General features: G+C 38.1%; 1 protein-coding gene across 1 annotated transcript in view; it reads right to left on the bottom strand.

The window, feature by feature from the left end:
- LOC126175070 (RNA transcription, translation and transport factor protein) overlaps positions 1-21,482 on the bottom strand; it is a 23,980-nt gene extending 2,498 nt beyond the window's left edge. The window contains exons 1-2 of the mRNA XM_049921601.1: positions 21,268-21,482; positions 13,911-14,135 (exon numbers count right to left, since the gene is read on the bottom strand). Of these exons, the coding sequence (XP_049777558.1) occupies positions 13,911-14,135; positions 21,268-21,328 (286 nt within the window). The 5' untranslated portion in view covers positions 21,329-21,482. The remainder of the gene's footprint in view (positions 1-13,910; positions 14,136-21,267) is intronic.

The raw sequence follows: 21,482 nt of genomic DNA, 5'->3' as shown, positions 1-21,482 counted from the left end.
TGCGTGGGCATTTGATTTGATTCCGAAGATGAAGGAACCACTTCGTGGCATTTGCTTCAGAACTGCCCCAGAGATTCAACAGGCAGTAGACTGCTCCATTCACAGAACAGGCTCTGCTAATGGCATACTACGCCTTCCACATCGCTGGTAACAGGTTCTACGCAATGCTGGTGACTACTTTGAAGGGCAGTAACAGGCACAAACATGTAACTCTTTTGTATCGGTTGTGAATAAACAGTTGCCAACAGTTCCAACCCTCATATGTTTAAATGTTAAACATTTACTAACTTCTAATATTAGGAGTATCATCCCATCCCTTATTTTAATTGGTAAATTATCCATTTATCCATTCCAGCAGTAAAAACTATAAAAAGTACTTTTTTACATAAATGCCCCAATTTTGGGTATTTAAAACAATTTTGGATATTTAAAACTACTTTGGGCAAATTCACATTTATAAATGTCCTGCCCACTGGGCATTTGCCCATCCCAAATCACTAGATACATCACATGGTAGTTTTCAGTTAACATTAATCTTGGGTAGAGACTGAATTTTGTACATACCGAAAAAAAGATGAGCCTTGAAAAACAAGTTATCCTCAATACATTGCATTTCGTATGAGATAACTGCCTCACTAAGTCTGTTTTTCTACAATAAAAATTTTGTTTCATTCAATGGGTTGCTTAAGATAACAATAACAGTGCAGGATTCAGAGAGTAAAGTGACAGTAATTCTGCAATGACCACAAGGGATTCTTTGCTTTTTCAATCCACATCCCATTGTCTACATACAAAGCCAAGATGATCAGATCATTTCCATAATTCCCAATGAAAATACACATATCTGCATCACTCTTTTTGAAATCTTCAAGAATTTACAAAATATTTGATTCCAACAATGAGAAGTCTGCTTTAAATTATACATTGATTTTTTTAAGCTCGCATAGATATTCATTCTCATCCAGCATCACATATTGTGGGGCACCTACATATAAATTTCCTCAGTTAGTTTCCTATATAGTAATGTGGTCTTTAAATCAAATTGCAACATTTCAAAATCTTCTGCAGTTGAAATCATGAGCAAAGTGCATAGTGAGTCATATGTCACTACTGGCGATAAAGTTTTGTTATGGTCTAGTCCAGAGCATTGAGTAAAGCCTCAAGCAAGGAGTTGAGATATATATCAGGAGTGAGCCATTTTCAGTTTTTCATGCTTGAATTTTGAAAATCTACTTTGGATTCATCATCTGTGGGTATGTTTTGACACAGTGAGCCAAGTGTCATTCATTTGAAGCACTTTGACTTGCCCTTCAATTGCACATTTCCATTTTTCTTTGTCTGAATCCAAGATTGGCTCTTTAAAAGCATTTGGCTCAAGACAATTTACATAGTTTGCACTTCAGTTCTGGCTCCTACCACATAGTCCATAAGACTGTTGCTGATCTCCAAGAGGGTGTCCAGAATCTCGATCCTACTCTCCCTACTTTTCTGTCATCTTCAGCTTGTGGCTAAACATCACGTTCTCCATCTTCGTCATCAGTTTCCTCATCGTTGGGGTGCAAAATTGAGAACAAATGATGCTTTGAAATGGGTTTATGGATGGTCAGGATTCCTTCAGTGAATTCATGCCACGAGATGCAATGATGTTCTTGTTTTGTGCACCAAAAAGTCTTTAAATGCAAGATTCTCCAGATACGTTGTCCATCAGCATTACAAAATACTTTGCACCAACAAGTGATTCAAACTGTATTGGTCCGCATACATTGCTGTGTATAAAAACGCCTATTTCTGAATTTCTTGCTTTGATTTTCTTGTTAAAAGATAAATGGTGAGACATTCCTATTCCCTTGATAAGACTTGTTTTTATCAAATTTGCTATCAATGTGACATTTATATGACCCAATCTTTCATGCTACATTTGAGGTTATTTGTGGTTGAAAATTCACATCACATTATGTGTTTGATACAAAAAATGTTTTACACGTCCCGTTTTCTTTTTTGGACAACAACACTTCCACTATGATAAATGTTTACAAGCTTATCTACAAAGCTCATCTTTTAACCTTTTGCCACACAAATATCAACAGAAAACAAATTTTTCCTATTTCTGTGTCATACCACACATCAATTTGTCCATATTCCCAATGCCCAAGTACAACTTTATTTTTATTTTAATTGATCCAGTTCTCTTCTGTCACATTTACTGTAATCTCCAAGTGAAATTTCAATGTTTTGACATTTGTGAATCTCACTAAAACATTGACAGCGAAAAGTGCTGTGCTGCAATGTCCAGTGTTGGTAAACCACACATAGCTTGTATCAGCATTCTCTCGAAAATCACTTATCATGTGGAACTTTTTCACGTGATCCTCTGTCAGTAACAAAGAATGCAATACATTACCTCTATTTTTGTTCACTATTTTTCTTCTTCTCAGAATGGAAATTTCTCAACTGATGGCCATTCTTCCCACAAGCCCAGAAAGTAAATGTTACACTTGAATTCGAATTCACTTGATTCGGGTTCTTCTTCTTCTTCTTCTTCTTCTTCATGCCAGTATGAACTTCTTCCCAGCCTTGATACGAAGCCACTGCCAGAATGGTGAATGGCCCCTCCATGTCGTTCAATTGCTTTCCTTTGGAGATGAGTCACTCAGGCAGTTTCAGAATCATTTGCTGATCCCTGGACACACTGTCCCACGTCATGACTCAGAACATTTCCGACGATCTTGGCCATGATTGCTATGTCTGATACGGGTACACCCATGTCCTTGGGCTGACAGTCAATGTTCATGATTTGTGTGATATGTCGCGACACTAGAATACTAGCCTTCATTCGGTACTCATGAAAGTTTTACATGAGAGACAGTTTGTTTGCTTTGAATGGTTTACAGTGAATCATGACCAATTTCTCCCACATTTCATGAGCAGTAGTGCATGTTATAAAAAATTCAAGTTGCAAATACTCCACCATGGTTGAAATGCACTCTCTTTTAGCCACAGTATTCCAAGCAGACATTGTCAAAATTATCAGATTTTGCTCTCTGGCCATCCACCACATCTCAAATGATGTAGTTGTCGAACAAAGCCAGAATTTTAAATTTCCATAGTTGCAAATTTGATCCTTTGGATTTCACTATCCTTCCAGATACCTTCATCCAATATGGCACAATAAACTATGCACGAGGTGGCTCAAACATGTATAAAAAATTTGCCATCATAAATTTCTGTCTGAAATTCTGCAAATAAACTGGGCTCACAACCTATTAAGGTTTACAGTATTAAAAGTCAGATACAGGAATACAAATTAGGAGTTTTTATTAAGTCTTAATGCAAAGCAAAGTGCACTGAATGGCAGACAAACAATGAATAAACAAATGGGGGCTACATCAAAAGAAATGCTGTAGTGTCATCAATATCTTAGGCAGGGAGATTTTAAAAGCAAAAATAACATTTCAATTTCTACATCCACATACATCTTCCACAAGACACAGTATGGTGGTGTTGGAGGGTACATGTACTACTACTACTACTAGCATTTCCTTTCCTGTTCCACTCACAAATAGAATGAAAGAAAAATGACTGTCTATATTCCTCAACATCAGCTCAAATTTCTCTTAAGGGTCCTTACATTAAATGTATGCTGGTGGCAGTAGAATTGTTCTGTAGTCAGCTTCTACATTTTCTCAACAGTGTTCCTTAGGAAGAATGTCGCCTTTCCTCCGGGATTCACATTTGATTTCCTGATGCATGTCTATAACACTTGCAGCCCTCCACTGAATTGCTTCAGTGTCTTCTTTCAATATGACCTGGTGCGGATCCCAAACACCGAGCAGAGAATGGGTTGCACTGGTGTCCTATATGCGATCTCCTTTACAGATGAACCACACTTCCCTAAAATTCTCCCAATAAACCAAGGTAAACCATTCACCTTCACATCCCTACATGCTCATTCCATGCCAAGTTTGTTTTGTTTGCAGATGATACAAACATTGCAATAAACAGCAAGTCAAGTACAGATTTGGAAATTGCTGCTACTCAAATTTTCACCAACATTAATAAGCAGTTTTAAGCTAATTCACTGTCATTAAACTTTGAAAAGACCCACTATATGCAGTTCACATCCTATAAGAGATTTCCTTCCAGCATGTCTGTAACATATGAAGACATGCAGATCGAAGAGGTTGACAGTGTTACATGGGATTACAACTTGAAAATAAATTCCACTGGGAAGGGCATACCACAGAATTGCTGAAGCGCCTAACAATTCTGTATTTACAGTGCGAATGATGTCAGATATAGGATATATAAAAATTAAAATATGAATACTTTGCTTACTTCCATTCTACTACTCATATTATTGCTTACTTCCATTTTATTATTCATATTCTGGAATAACTCATCAAACCAAGCAAAAGTTTTTAGAGTGCAGAAACATGAAATAAGACTCATTTGTGGTGTAAGTTCAAGATCATCATGTAGATACCTCTTCACGGAACTGGGTATTCTAGCTGCTTCTTCTCAGTATATTTATTCCTTAATGAAATTGTTGTCAGTAATCTGTCTCTATATCCAACCAATAGCTCAATACATAGTATCAATACTACAAATAATAATAATAATAATAATAATAATAATAATAATAATAATCTGTATAAAGACCTAAAATCACTTACCTTGGTGCAAAAAGGGTTCCCATATTCAGGAACACACATTTTCAATAAATTGCCAGCAACTGGTATAAACTTAAGTTTCAGATAAAGCACAGTTTAAACATAGTTTGAAAGACTTTTAGATTGGCAACTTCTCTTCTGTACACACATATCTTAACAGGTAATGTTAAGCTTAAGTAAAAATGTATGACAGATTTCAGTTTTGACAGTATTTTGTCACACCAGTCAAGAGTAGGTATTCTGTGTATGATAAATTTATTAAAAGTGCGTAACTATGTTTCATTCTGCCAGTGTATTAATTCTGTAAATATTAGCAATTCCAGAATACTGTAATATATTCAAATATTTTATGTTATACTTTCTGACTTTTTCCGCACCCACAAGAACCATCTCATTTTTCAGTCTACGGAAGTCTCATCTCTTTCATACAGCTTTGCAATGTTACACCAAGATATTTAATCAATCGATTGTTGTAACGAGTACACTACTAATTTCTGTTATTCGCATATTCTGTTTTGAAGTGAGAGTACAACAGCCTTTGCTTCCACAGCATTTTCTGAATTTCACATTAAACCATGATGAGTCTTTTCCGTCATTAATCCACTTACTCAGAACGTACTTCTCCAGAACATGATTTACAGTCTGTTCAAACTTTGCCTCTGTCATAATGGGACTAAATGATGTTAATTCATTGTCTAAGTTTGGCACAACAACCACTTATCTTCTCTTTTTAGCAGAAGTACTCACCCAGTCTTCTTGATTGATTTATTAACTTTAATACCCACAGACGCTGTGATGACATCATGGTCACTAATCCCTGTCTCTATACCAGGGTGTATACATGGAGGGGGGAAAAAAAGAAGAAGAAAGAAAGAAACTGGATTTCCCAGCTGAAAATACACTTTTTCTGTGTTAAGTGACAGTATACTTTTCCTCAGCACTGTAAAACTTATAAATCCTTTGAATGTTTATGGTTTTACACACTGACGTAGAATTTCCTGGCACTTTAGAAAACGAAACTTAGGAAAAAAAAACATGTTTTGGAAAGATCTTTGATGTCCAGTAACATGTACTCCGCATATTTTCGTGTTACGAAGTTATTAATTCGAATTCCACCAAACACCACATGTTACTTTCTGAAGCATTGAAATTGGGATTGCGACGTGCTTCTGTAAGCCAGTCATAGCTCACGTCGCGTGATCTCGCGAGTTGATGACAGCACAGGACAAGTGATGTAGTCAGCCAATAGCAAGATCACTCTCAAGTCGCACGAACACACAAATAAGAAAAGTTAATGGTTTAAATTACAAGAAAAGCAAAGCTTTCAAATATAATATTGGTCTCAAAGATTAAAAAGCTGCAAGAGAAGCTAAACTTCCACATATAATGTTGATCTTTTTTGCGCATGTTACACTTTAAGAGACATCACACAAATTTGTCAGTAAAATTTGTAATAACAATGAAATGTCTGATCTTCTGGGCTCGAAATTCTTCTAGATGGTCGTCCTCAAAGAGTTGATTTTAAATGAGAGTCAAATGTTTTAAGAGATTCATCACACATTCTCACATATAGTTCATCTTGTGTAAAAGGAAATTTACTTTGAAAGTAATGCTTTTCAAACCACTATTCGCAATATTTTCCTGTGACCTGTTAGAAATAGGTTCGTTTCAGCAGTTGCGAGAGAGCGCCAAATAACATGCGTCACTGCGCTTGCGCAGCTACGATGATGCAGGAAGCCGGTATTTTCATTCATATAAAACATTAAAAGATCTTGCATTATGTCATATAAGAAACAAGCCATCAGAGGATACTTCAAGAGCATTGGAATTTTGTGCGGATGTAAATTTTCTTGGAGTACCAGTACTGTACTATCTCATGTTTGGTTCTTTATTATGGCATAATGCTATATGAGACAGAAGATTGAAAACGTGCACTTGAAATGCTGCGAACAGTTGAAACCAGCCATAAGTGTGAAATTAAACATTTCATTTCAAATAAATTGACTGCCTCAGTGGAAAAGATTAATAAAATCCAAATCTCTTTAGCAACCCGACAAAAATAACTTTGTTCTTCTGCATGGCAGTTAATGATTGACTGTTTCTGTCTTCCGTAATTATGCAAACGTATTTTGATTCACTTGATAGCTCCTGGCCACAGAAATCCATTTTGTTTTCATTTAACGTGAGAGCAATAAATGAAGAGGAAACAGCAAAATCACTAAACGTAAACACAGGTCACATGGAGACTACCCACCTCCCCACTACAACACAGACTGCTCTGTGCATCAGCCCCAGAACTACGATATATCCGAACCAGGGCCCAGCCACACATCTGTAGCCAGAAGTGGGAGAAGGTACTACTCATACGTGACTCAACTGTGCATGCAAAAGAGCCCACCTGCAATTGCTCAAACGAATCTAATGTCAACAGTTGTCACGTCACGCTCATCAGAGGCAGTTTGTTGTTAGGAAGCATTAGTCTTCCTAAAGCCTTTGACACACTTTGCTGTTGGCAGACACTTGTATGAGCACTTTGTTTTGTTGTTGTATATAGTGCATTTCCTTTTCAACTTAAGTTTTATTTTATTTTATTTTATTTTTTTCTTTCGTTCATGTTTTGATGCTGCAGTATTAATTATTCTGCAGAAGTGGGATACAGTAATATCATTTGTTAGAGTATTGGTTCTTACCAGTCAAAATCACAAAAATTTAATTGAAAACAAAAATAATGAAAAATTCCCGGAATTCTAAAAACCCCAGGGTTGTTCCCGGTTTTCTCTCAGATGAAAGAATTCCCAGGTTTTTCCTGGATCTACCAGTTGTCCCAGGCCATATACACCCCGCTATACTGACACTGTAAATAATGTCAGGCCTGTTTGTAGTACAAGGTCTGAAGTGTTTCCGTTGTGTCTGAACTGTCTGACTGTCTACTCAAATAATTTTCAGAAAACCTGTTCAAAAGTACTTCACAAGACTGTCTGCCTGTACCCTCCACAACGAATCCATACACATCCTAGTCTATAATTGATTGGTTAAAGTTTACTCCAACTAATATTGCTTGATCTCGGTATTTTTGCACTGCTGACCTAGACTTTCTTTGAATGACTCTAAAACTGTCACAGCAGAATTGAGTGACTGATAAAAACTCCTGACAATTAACCTGATATCACCTACACCTGTTATATGTGACCAGATAACTTCATTGTTCCTAATTAAATTTGACCACAATAGGGTCAATAGTTCTGTCAACTGAACTGAACACACCACCACCTATGGCATCTAATTTGTCTTTTTGATACATGTTCCATGAATCACTCAATACCTCAGAGCTTTCTACTTTGGCCCTCAGTCCTGAGAATAATTTGAATGTGAGAAATTTCATGGAGGTCAGTAAATCTGGGAACTCTGTTATGAATACTTCGACAATTTACTGATAAAGTCTTGACCTGTGTGCCTCAAACTACCACTTTGCCCAAAAAAGACCCATGTGCACTCGACAAATACTCTGCTACACGAGTAGCTGCTTCCTTTGTGTAGTGCACTCCTGACCTATCAAGGAGAGTCCTGTAATTCCCCACCCAATAATGCAGGACTAGAAATCTGCAGCCAAGATGTCAGAGTTGGCAAGACTTCGGTTGAGATGTTCCATTCGACTCTAAACCAAAGGACCACATAGGACCCTGAGCAATTCTGGGAAAAATGCTGCACACTGCAAGCTTTGCTTGCACTCTGCCGTGTGAGGCCAGCACCTGTCACCACTTTCATGAGCTTCTTGAATTAACTGAGGATGGCTCATCGGTGTCAATGATGTGAGCCACAACCTGCAGATGACTGCTCCCTACACACTTGATAGTTGCAGGCACGGCCTGCTCTGCATCTTGGATGAGCCCTGTGGCAAACATAACAAGGCTTTCTTCCTAGTCCTGAACGCTATTTCCCTAAAGGGTTACATAATGCACCTAATGTTGGAGCTCCCAGTAATTAGCAAACCCCTTCTTCTATGTGCCTGGTCAGACCCTGCTGAAGGAACTGTCACTCGTCCACTCACAGAGCGAATAGATGAGGCCGGATGGTCAGTCTCCAAATTGGCCTCAAGTGACGTGAGTGCGTTGTTACCCACCACTACATGCAGGCTAGTATGGCAAACACCCAAGAGCGGTTATTTGTCAAATACATACTTCCTACCATTAATTGAGTAGTTGGCTCTGTAATGGTAATAGCCAAGGTTTTATAATACTGTATTTCACTGGCCCTCTTGTTACTCTCCAAGAACAATTTATGATCCAATGTGGTGAAATTAATTCCACAGTAGAAATACTGATCCCAACAATAACACCATGTTTTAAATTTCAACAGTCAATTCACACTTCTTACTCTGCTCAAGTGGCTTTCCTTTTACAATCACCTGAAGTTCAACATTTGTTCAATTTAAAAAATAATAGGCTTCTGTGAGTCATAACTGAATGTGAATCAAATGTTGCACTGCATGGTATAAAATGCCTAAGGTACCAACCTTGAAGTTATATCCATCCTTCCAGGAATGAACAGCTCCTGAATGAAAAGCTGTACTGGCCACTATAGTTATTGTTGGTTTGAGGAATAGGACCAAGACTGTCTCCCACCGTGGGTCACGAAATGATTACTTAGCCATGCTGTACACTGAAGTTTCTAAAGAATTTTCTTGGTTTTCACCTTGAAATGGCTTGCACCATCCAACAACCAAACATCGACAGAATGAAACATGTTTCTAAAGAGGCTTATAGTCTAGCCAATAACACAAAAACAAGTCAATAAAATAGCTACAAAACACTGACACATATCTTTTCACATACCAATAACTTAGCCATCCCATACAGGCTACTCTGAAACACATTTGCGTGTATACAAACAAAACTATTTAAATTTTTTCTTGGTAAAATGAGAAACAAGCTACTGTGTCACATGTTAATGTCTCTCTCTTATTTCAGATAAGAATCTTGAAAAATTTACTTATTGAGGTGGAATCATTTTCCTCAAAGGCCCTTTTAGGAGAACAGAAGGGAAACAAATTGTGTTCCCAACTACCTCCTTACGAATCTATCAGGTGCATTTCTCATACTGCTTTAAGCGAAGGAGATACTAAGGGAAATGAAAAAATGAGAATTTGGCTGACACAATGCCTATTTGCTCAACAGTTCAAACAACAAGTGAATACATTTGGCGTATCAAACTTCAGAGTTTTTCTTAAAGAAAGCCGAAAATCAAACAATGTAGTTAAAATCATTTAATTGCATAGATAAAAAATCTACTCAGTAAGTGGTAGCAGAACACACACATAAAAGAAGATTATAATTAGGCAAGCTTTCGGAACCAGTGGCTCCTTCATGCAGTAGGATTGAAGGGGAAGGAAGAGGAGTGAAGGAAAAGGATTGGAGAGGTCTAGGAAAAGGGGTAGATTTTGGAAAAGTCACCCAGAACCGTGGGCCAGGGGAAACTTATCGGACAAGACGAGAAGGAAAGACTGACTGTTGGGGACTGCACTGTACGAGATTTGAAAACGTGAGGCCTTAAAGGTGGAAGACAGGGTAATATGCAAGACAAAGATTACTACTTAAACGTCGTGCATGAGTTACTAAGAGTGAAAAGCTAAGTGCATTGTACATAACACAGGTGGGAAGGGGACCGTGCAAAATAGACAGGTAAGACAATGAAAGGCGTAGAAAACTAAAACAGAGTGAAGAAAAGAGTAGTTATTGTGAAGAAATGTTGAGATGGAACAAATTAACATAAATTAAGGCCATGTGGGTGGCGAAAACACACAGGATATTGCATGCTGTCTACATACACCCTCTGCCTATGCCTAACTGATAATTTGGTGGTAATCATGTTGATGTAAAAGGCCGATAGTTGTTTACATAACAGCTGGTATACAACATGTGTCATTTCACAGGTAGCTCTCCCTTTGATAGTATATGTTTGGCCACTTACTGGGCTGGTATAGGTGGTGATAGCAGGGTGCATAGGGCAAGTATTGCAGTGCGGATGGTCACAGGAGTAGGAGCCTTAGGGTAGGGAGATGGTGCAGAAGGAGCTCAGGGTTTGACAAGAATATTGTGGAGATTGGAAGGGCGATGAAAAGCTATTCTAGGTGTGGTGGGTAAAATCTCAGACAGAATGGATCTCATTTCAGAGCATGATTTTAAGAAGTCATGGCCTTGTTGAAGTAGATGACTAATACATTTCAGACCACGATAATACTGAGTGGTGTGCTCTGAAATTGTTTTTTGGAGGGATCAGCAGTACCAGTATTGGATCTGATGGCCCAGGAAATCTGCTTTTGAACTAGGCTGGTCGGATAATTACATCCAGTGAAGGCTGAAGTGAGAATGATGTGTATTGCTGTAAAGAGTCTGCACCCGAACAAATATGTTTGCTTCAAATGCCACGGCTGTATGGGAGGGAATGTGGAAAGAACAGCAACTGTCAAAATGTAAGTACTGTTGTTTGTTGGTAGGTTTAATGTGGACAAAAGTGTATAAGCTAGCCTTAGGTGAGAATGAGATCAACATCAAGGAAAGTGCCATGGGATTCGGAACAGGAGCATCTGAAATTTAACTGGGAGAAGGTATTCAGAGATGCCATGAATTTTAACAGGTCAGTCTTACCACGAGTCCATATGGTAAAGTAGTCATCAATGTATTTACACCAAACTAGAGGCTGAAGACTTATGGATCCCAGGAAAGGCCCCTCCAAGCAACACAACAAAAGGTTGACATAGGATCGAGCCATCCTGGTTACCATGGCCGTACCGCTGATCTGTTTGTATGCCTGTTCCTTAAAGGTGAAGTAGTTGCTGGTACGTATAAAACTGATTAAAGTGAGTAGAAGGGATGTCATAGGTCTGGAATCAGGTGGTCACTGACTGAGGAAGTGTCCAGCAGCAGACCGACCATATACGTGGGGGGTGTTGGTATAGAGGCAGGCGGCATCAATGGTGACAAGCAAGGTATGTGGTGGGAGTGGGATGGGCACGGATTTCAGATGATATACAAAATGGTTGGTATCTTTGATACAGGAGGCAAGCCTTTGTACTATGAGTTGCAGGTGCTGATCAACTAAGGCAGGTATATGTTCGGTGGGTGTTTAGAAGCCAGCAACAATAGGAAGGCCAGGATGATTGAGTTCGTGGATATTAGGAAGAAGGTAAAAAGATGGAGTGAGAACTTTTATGGATTGAGGTGTTAGTCCTTGTCAAGGGCTTGAGGTTTTAAGGAGGGACTGCATGTCAGTTTGAATCACAGGGATGGGACCTTGATGGCAAACACTGTATGTAGAGGTGTGAGACACCTGGCGTAGACCTTCACTAACATAGTCCTTCCAGTCAAGTACCACAGTGATAGATCCTTTGTCTGTTGGAAGGATAATGATGGGGTCATCAGCTATTAGAGAATGTAGAGGCTGGAGTTCTGCCTAGGACATGTTAGGGACCTGAGGAAGGATTGGAAGCAATATTCGATGTGAGGAATTCTTGGAAGGCTTGTAAGGGATGATGGTGGATCAAGTTGGGGTAGTAGTCAGAATTGTTCAAGGCAGGGTTCAATGTCAGGTTTTCAAATCTCGTCAGATGCAGTCCCCGACAATCAGTCATTCCTTCTCATCCCATCCAGTAAGTTTCCCCTGACCCGCAGTTCTGGATGACTTTCCTACACCTCACCAGTCTTTTTCCTTCACTCTTCTTCCTTCCCCTTCAATCCTTCTGCCTGAAGAAGGAGCCAGTGGTTCTGAAAGCTTGCCTAATTAAAATCTTTTATATGTGTGTTCTGCCACTGCTTGGTGAGTAGATTTTTTTTGCCTATCCAATAAATTATTTTCTCAAAAATTGACTGTTTTTGTTGTTATAAACAATGTAGTTAATACCTTAAGAGCCACCAAAATGCAGTTAAAATCACAATACTAATTTCAAGGATATAACGATCAGGCAAAAATATATGATTTTCCTCAGGGTTTTATTTGAAGCAATTTGCAATTCTCACGTGTCTAGAGCAGTACTTTGTTTTACTTTTGGATGAGAACTTAATATTTTTTCACTTTATGTTTGCCAAGTGTTGCCCTTCTCTAGAATAATTTGATAGCTTTTGGCCACATTCCTAAGTAGAAGTTTGTAATGACATGGGCGACTCATTGCACTGGAGAATAATATGGATGAGTACTGTAGTCGAGTTGGTGTATGGAACTCCCTGTCGCCTTGGTGTGACAGCTTCATGTGCCTCACTCAATCAATCACATAGGGCCTAATGCAATTTTGTACATTTGTAATTGTCAATGCCTCAGTGCTGTCACAGTTACACAGACAACTACTTTTCCCTGCAGTCATTAACTCTACATAGCCGAAACCTGGCAGCAACACTGCTAGCTGTGAGGAATCTTCTCATGCTGACTCAACTATAGTAAAATTTCCACACAATTTTGAATAGCTTACTTTGGGGCAATGAGCAAACCTTATCTCGTAAACAGTCAGTCCCCACTGATCCGCAAAATTTCAACTTGACATTCAAGCAGGAACCGGACATTTAGTTCATTGAATTGCAGCAGATGTCCAATGTGGTATAGCCATAGGCAGTGTGATGACATCTAAACAATACAGGATTCGGTACCCATATACAGAGCTCCCATACCATCGGTGGAAATACCTGTTAATCTCTCTCCTACTGCAAATGCAATTCCGCTTCACAACAGGATGAGGTGACAGCATTTAGATGCAGTGGGGTGAATAAATTTCAGAAAAAATACATTCACTTCCAATCATTATCTTGGTGTTCACGCAAAGACAATTAACAGTACAGCAATTAATCTGTTGCACTGTCTATCAACCAACCATTTCCTTTCGGGAACTTTTTGTACGAGCACAACTGCCTGCTTTCCACTTTATTTCTGATGTACCAACCTAACATTCTGCACAATAGTGACTAAAGAGATAATACAAATATATATGTGAAAACCATTGGCAACTATAAACATTATAAACTGACAACATGCAAAACAGTCTTTTAAAATATCATGCAAATAATTAGGACTGTATATGTATTCAATGAAAGGTATTAAGTTCAATTTCATTAAAGCAGTATTTTAAATGCTTGGAAGACATGATAATACAAGAAAGAGCAATAGATAGGTGTGGCAACATTTCTACATAAAAGAGAAGAAAAAACCGGCAGACAGTGTGCAAATATGGACTTAACCTGTAAAGCTATTAATACATACCATTGTCAGCATATTCAACTCTAACAGAGAAGCTCAGCAGCCATTCAAGTTGTTCTGTCATTTTCTCACTCTGAACTGGACATGCTAAATCATGCAAGTATTGACAGAAGGAATTGTTCCACTCTGGAGAGTCCACGTCTCTCAGTCCCTTTCTATCTTCTATTTTGTAATGTCTTATTTTCTGATCCTCCAGCCACAGGATCAGGCTCCGACACTCTCTTTCATCTTAAAAGAGAAACAAAGAGTTAAGGGTCTTTGCAACAAATATTTAAAATGGATCACACATTAAAAAAGACACACTAGTGCTTCTATATTGGGTCACAAAATACAACACTAAACTGTGAAATGGATTCCAGTCTCAACCACCCCATCCCTCTCCAAGATTTCTTACTGTGCCATCAGAAGGATATGAAGAGTCCTTTAGAAGAAGAAAATCTGTCTATATAAAGCAGTAGGGTTTTCATACAATGTTCTTTACACCACATATATTCTTACACCACTTATTCCTAAAATTTGTAGTAAATCTTTTTATAACTAGATTTTGTTTTCTTGTATTATTTGGCTCCCTTTCTACTACTTATGTCTACTAATCATTTGCCAAAATGGATGCACGTAGAAAAAGGGATAAAAATCAGATTAACTGAAGCGTTTGAAACTGCTTCACCAATTCACCACACACCTGTCACCTTCCAACCTAATGTAGAACAACACTGATGCAAAAAGAACATTGTCAGTGTTCTGTTTTCTTTCTTTTTGCACTTTTAGGGTGCAACACACCATACCATCAATACGGTAGGGGACGAAGACAACACCCAGTACCGCTGGGTTTGATCTGAAGTCGAACACAATCAAACATGTGCTACCTAAATAACTACACAAATAACCATGAAGTTGACAATTTTAAAATACATAACAAGTAATGCTGTGCAACCTATAGAAAAGTAATAAAACAAGCAAACTATTATAGACTGTATGAGAGTAGATTTTACGATGGTGTGAAGGAAAATAATGGCTTTCAATTTTTTATATGAAAACTATTACAGCTTTTTAAATAAAACAAATATTATTAACGTTTTAAATCCTTGTTCTTCATATCTACATACTTATTTCTCAACACAGTAACCCTCGCAACGTACACATTTCTCCCAATGAAAGACCAGTTTGTTGATATCATCACTGCAGAATTTGTTACTCCGTTGGCAGAGCCACAACCTAACCTTCTGCTTGCACTGCTTCATCACTAACAAAGAGAAGTCCTCAAAGGTGTTCTTTTATGTTTTGGAAACAGATGGAAATTGAATGAAGCAAAGTTGGGAATGTACGTAGGATGATAAGGACAGTCAAATCCAGACGATGGATTGTTTCAGATATTGCAGCACTTGTGTGTGGACTGGCATTGTCATCTCAGTGGAGAAGGTGCTCATTGTGTGGACGAACTCTTCTAATTCGAAACTCAATTACAGCATGCCGTTTCTGTTGCACACATATAATTATGTTACACAATGCCATGTTATGTGCTACATCCGGAGCCCACTGGCTACAAAGGGCTGCAAATTCATAAACATGAAGAATAAAGATTTAGAATGTTAATAATGTTGTTTTATTTAAAAAAACGTTAAGAGTTTTTACATAAAAATTCAGAGACATTACTTTTCAGTGCACCCTAATAAATAATAATTAATTAATGGAGGAATCTAATAATTATGAGAAAGGCATTTTGAACTTAAATTGATAACAAGCAATATACTGTATACAAAACTTTATACATAAATGAAGTGACATTACATCTAGAAAACATATCAAATCCTACAATGGCTTTTTCACTAAAATAACTGAAGACCTAATAAAACAACAAGAGCAATAGAGCTAGAAGTTCTTACCAGTATTATATGACAGTAATTGAAAGTAATAAAAGCATCAATATTTGGGAAATACATTACAGAATCATTAACTCGTATAGCACATTCATCTTTCTGCAATTAAATGTTTCCTGGTCTGCTGAAAGTTGCACAAACAACAGACTGATTGCTGTGCTCTGTCATTCATCAATATAGAGAACAACTATCGCAATATACATCTCAACACAAGCTTAAAATCATTAATGAAGTAATGGGTAGGTTACCTTTATTTTATTTTTCTTGTTTATATTTTGTGTCCATCACAACTTCAAAGTCAGGCAATAAATCTCTTGTCGAGGCCTCTTTGTTCTTTCTCAATTAGTCCAGACTGCTTTGGTTTTTAAATTATTATAAACTGTTTTTACACAGTACAAAACGGATAGGGACCGTGCTTGCTATGTACAGACATAAGAATTGGCCTCTGTCCGAAAACAGCTGGAAGCTGCATTGGTTGAGGTTGACAGACTTCACACTATTGCTTTGCACAAATACATGGAGGAAGCCATGACCCTTTAGTGCTGTTGGTATCCTCTGAAAACCCTGTTGTCACAAAATTTTCCAGTGCACATCTAACCATGCTGTCTTCACTGCATGGTAGACAGTGGTGGGTTCGTGTATCTCTGAGTGGAGTGTGGATGTGAGAACTGGCCACACAGCTGCCCCTCTACTAGTCAGCAATAGGTACAAAGCACTACCCAGTGTTGATAACACATCTGGCCCACCACAAGATGCCTCAACGGTTGGGCCAGTGGCTGATTTTGCTGGTAAGCTTGGACAAATGCAAAACCAGATATGCCAGTCAATGGAGCTCCAACAGTAGGTGGGTAATACAGCCCCTCAGGTAAATAGCAGGCAGACCAGGAAAGAAGGCCAGTGTGGACTTGATAAGTACACTGTGAGGTCCCACTCGGGATGGGGAGGATGCCCAGCTGGTGTCTATTGAATGTGGTCCTCTGGTTTGAAGCCAAGTCAAAGGTCTAAACCAGATGCTCAGTCAATTCTGCAACAATATAGGAAGCGCTACTTGGAGAAAAGTTTAGTACGAAATAAGTATTCTGCAGGTGCACCCACGGTAAAGTATTGAAAGTAACAATGCCAAGATATTCCTAAGAAGAGAGTTGATTGAACCCAGAAGTTAACAGCAACTAACTCCTAAATTCAAATTGAAATATATATCACAACGACAGGTTACACGCCAATGGTGACAGCGTATTTACTGAAGTAAGGAATTAATTTTCTACCACCTTGTGGGGTTGTAATGGATTCTTAATGTAAAATAATCTGGGTGAAGTTAAAACATCAAAGCTGGAAGCTGGTCCAAATATGTTAATTGGAAGCTATTAAACATCACCTGCATCGGAAGCTGTAGGGGCAGAGGGCTTCAGTGAGAACTTGCAGAGTATTGTGAATAAGCTTCCTGATTATCTTATTGTAATGGGGGACGGGGACTTCAATTTCCTGGCTGTTTATTGAAAAGAGAGACAATCAAAACTAGTACTGGAAACAGGGATTTGTGTGATGTTATTGTGAATGTCTTTTCTGGGAATTACTTCAAGAAACACATCTGAACTTCTGAAATCAATTAACACACAGGAGTGCATCAGTGATCAAAATTTGTGATAGGATGAGTGAGTGATAGTGGTACTACTAGGAATGTAGTAAAGATAGGAAAATATTTTTGCTTAGCAAGAGAAACAGACTACAAATTACAGAGTGTCTGTAGTCAACATCCAGTATTTGGAATGTAGGAGATGAGATACTGGCGGAATGAAAGTTGTGAGGATGGGGTGTCAGTCGTGCTTGGGTAGCTCAGTTGGTAGAGCACTTGCCCGCGAAAGGCAAAGGTCCAGAGTTCGAGTTTCGGTCAGGCACACAGTTTTAATCTACCAGGAAGTTTCATATCAGCGCACACTCTGCTGCAGAGTGAAAATTTCATTCTGGATCTGGTATTCAGTTTATTTTAATTTGTATGGATAAAGATGTGAAGCAAAAATGGATAAAATTAAAAAGCACCTAAGATAAGTATGTGACAGGCAATGTTTTTACAAATGGGAAGGACACACAGTGATTTAATAGCTGTGTTAGACAGTTCATACAAAACCAATGAGAGCATCTCAAATTTAAATGAAAAAAATCTAGCTGGCAAATAAAAGCTGAACAAAGTAAAAATGAGTGTAAGGAAAGCAATGAGAGTAATGTTGAATGAATTAGAAAATAACAACTGAACTGATTAAAAACCCTACAAAGGTTTAATGTTATGTAAAGTCAGCACGCAGATTGAAATCTATGTCGAACTGTTCAATGACCATACTGGCAGAGATGGAAGATTACAGAGACAAGGATGAAATATGGAATTCAGTCTTCCAATGCCATTTCACTGCAATAGGTCGCAATTTGGTTTCTCCTTTAATTCAATGCACAAATGCTAAAATAGCAGATACTGAGATAAGTCATGGAATAGAAAAAAAACTGCAACTGCTTCATAGTGAAAGTAATCTAGAATGTTTGAGACAGGTGTAAGATTCTACAGATACTACTGGTCCGACAGTAGATCAGATGCATATATAGGCCTATATCACTAATGTCAATCTGCTGTAGAATTATGAAACGTGCTTTATGCTCATGTATTACAGAGTCTTTGTAGAATGAAAATTTCCTCTATAAAAACCACCATATATTCTGCAAACACAAGCTTTTCAAAACTCAGCTTGCTTCATTCATCCATGAAGTCCAGACCACTGTAGAAATCAGCACCCTGGTTGACAAAGTGTGCCTTGACTTCAGGAAGACATTTAATACAGCTCTGCACTCTCTCTTGCTGGGAAATAAAGAAGACATGTGACTGGAATCAGGATTTCCTTGCAGATAGAAGTCAACAACATGATATTCTTAATGGAACGAAATTGACAGATGTAAAGATAATTTAAAGAGTAACCCAAAGCAATGTGACAGGACTGGTACCATTTACAATATATATAATGGCCTAGTGAATAATGTCATAGGATCCATGACACTGTTCACAAATAATGCAATTGCCTATAAGAAGTTAGCAATGGCTTAAGTCTGTGACAAACTACAGGAAGACCTGCAAACGACTGATGAGAGCTGCAAGAATTGGCTGATTGCCCTGATTGTAAATAAATGTAACATGTTGCATATAAATAGATGAAGAAGTCCGCTGCTGCACAATTACACTATTGGTGTTAAATCACTGAGAGCAGTAAATACCGTAACATGCTACAAGAAACCATTCTACAACAGTGGTTCCCAACTGACACCATTATTCCTGAGTGTAATCAGACGTTAGTTTATAACCCCTTTCCTCCAACATCAACATTAGCAACAAAGTAAACTTTGGGAGAGGAGGAACCCACGACCAGGTACATTTTTAAAATGATGGAAGAGACACAAAATTTAGTTTATGTAGATGCTGTGTTAAATCTAAAACTAATGGGTCAATTAGACAATTGGTACTGCTTGATCTAATGACTTGCTTTATAGAATTATGAATTCTCCATCCACTATGAGTGCTATCTGCAACTCCTTCACAGAAAAGAATGGTAACTATCCACAGTGAGGGTTGATGCTTGTTACAAAGCTTGCTTCCCCTGCAGCACTCCTATCTCTAATGACATTTGCTTTAGACACACCCTGCATCCCTATTTAAAATCAGTTAAGTAAAAATATGTGACAGTACTTAAGTCTACTACTTATAAATCACTTGGCTGCAGTCTTCTTACCTCCGAACTGACAGAAATTGGAAGACTTTGGGCTGTCAATGCATTGCGTTTCATTACTGCCACTAATAATAATAATTATACAATGTTGGCCCTCAGCAGTGTGGTCACCATTACATAGTTGCTGTCGTGTTGTTGTGTCAATTAGTTCATTTATTGATGTAAAGTTAATAATGAAACAATTTCCGGTCTATTGTGGGAACTTGGCAAAGGCATTTTCATGAAATATTTCAGCATAACCCCCCCCCCCCCGATTTTACTGCCATGAACATGTACTACATATGAATAAGGGTAGACTATGTGAGGAAGATGTTCGCACATTTGTTTCATAAAAAGTAATTCCCACCACATTATGTAACATGTTAATGCTAGTTGTTTCTGGTAATTTTTATAATCAGTATTAAAGTCTCACAAAATAGTGATAATAGTAACAATCTTTTTTTAAAAAAAATAGGCTAGTTTCTTGCAAGAAATTTAATTCAACTTCTTGTTGTTACCCCTCAGGGGGTAATTGTCCTCGGGTTGGAAAACAATGATCTAGAGCAGCATGAAGTGGAATGACCTAGTCATAAAACAAATAGTATGAAAAGGATGCCAGGCTCAGATTCATAAGAAGCACCTTTAAAAAATTTAATTCATCTATGGAAGTGGTTTCCAAAAGACTTGTTCAATGGATCTTCAGCCTGGGATCCTTACCACATTTAAGTTATGTTACTTTTGAAACTTCATGACAGTAAATTCTGGGAAGAGTTAGGCAAGGTATTACCTCCTCCCATATACATGTTTCAAAATGACCACAATGAGAAAATTCGAGCTATTACAGAGATATAGGAGCAATCATTATCTCCATGGCCCATTTGTGAATGGAATACAGAACGAGGGGAATAATAGATAGCGGTACCAGAAGTACACAACACCACACACCATCGCGTAGCTTGTGAAGTATAGCTGCAGATATAATGTGAGGAAACATAAGCAGGACATCATTTAAGGAGGCTTGGCATACACATACAACTCATACTATTATATTCATTGTAATGATAAATTCTTAAACAAATATTGCTCATTAAAATTAAATGGTCTCTTATGTTACCATGAAAACTTGCAGCATTCTAACCTACTTTCAATTAAATGAAGAACCTTTTATAATCACAAATATGTACTGTGTTTTGGTGTACGGGTTGGGTTGTTTGGGGAAGGAGACCAGACAGCGAGGTCATCGGTCTCATTGGATTAGGGAAGGACTGGAAGGAAGTGGGCCGTGCTCTTTCAAAGGAAACATCCCGGCATTTACCTGGGACGATTTAGGGAAATCATGGAAAACCTAAATCAGGATGGCCGGACGCGGGATTGAACCGTCGTCCGCCCGAATGTTTGGTGTACGCACTCCATTTAATTAACAATGGAACTTAACGAAAGGAAATATCAACTTACATAGTAAATTGGAAAAATGTGTTTACTGAAGTAAAATTTGTACACATTAAGAACTTTTTCTATGTTGTTATCGCAAATCATAAAACACACGCTTATGAAAAGCTGTGTTTCGTGTAAAATTCTTAACAATGTCGACTAAAGTTGATGCTTGCAATACGTTCGCGCTACTTTCCATGGCTGCGGCTATTGCAAATTACAAGATGTCAGGATATTAAATCATAACTGAAACATGACTGATGATGACACTTTGCAAAACAGCAAAAATGCATTATAGCACTACTTACTAACCATTGACGTTAAAATCCTTGACTGGATACTCAAGAGCTGCAAGCTTTCTCTTAAACATCATGCCGAAGGTGATCTCCTAAGGCTAAGGCTATCAATAAACAGTTTATAATAACACACTTCAAAACTCAACATTCACACACCACTTGCCGTCAATGCAACAACATTTACAATCCTGTGCAAAGATCATAGCAATGACAATGAACACCAAATCACCA

The sequence above is a fragment of the Schistocerca cancellata genome, chromosome 1, assembly GCF_023864275.1.
Source record: "Schistocerca cancellata isolate TAMUIC-IGC-003103 chromosome 1, iqSchCanc2.1, whole genome shotgun sequence".
Lineage (NCBI taxonomy): Eukaryota > Metazoa > Arthropoda > Insecta > Orthoptera > Acrididae > Schistocerca > Schistocerca cancellata.
This window is presented reverse-complemented; position numbering and strand designations above follow the sequence as displayed.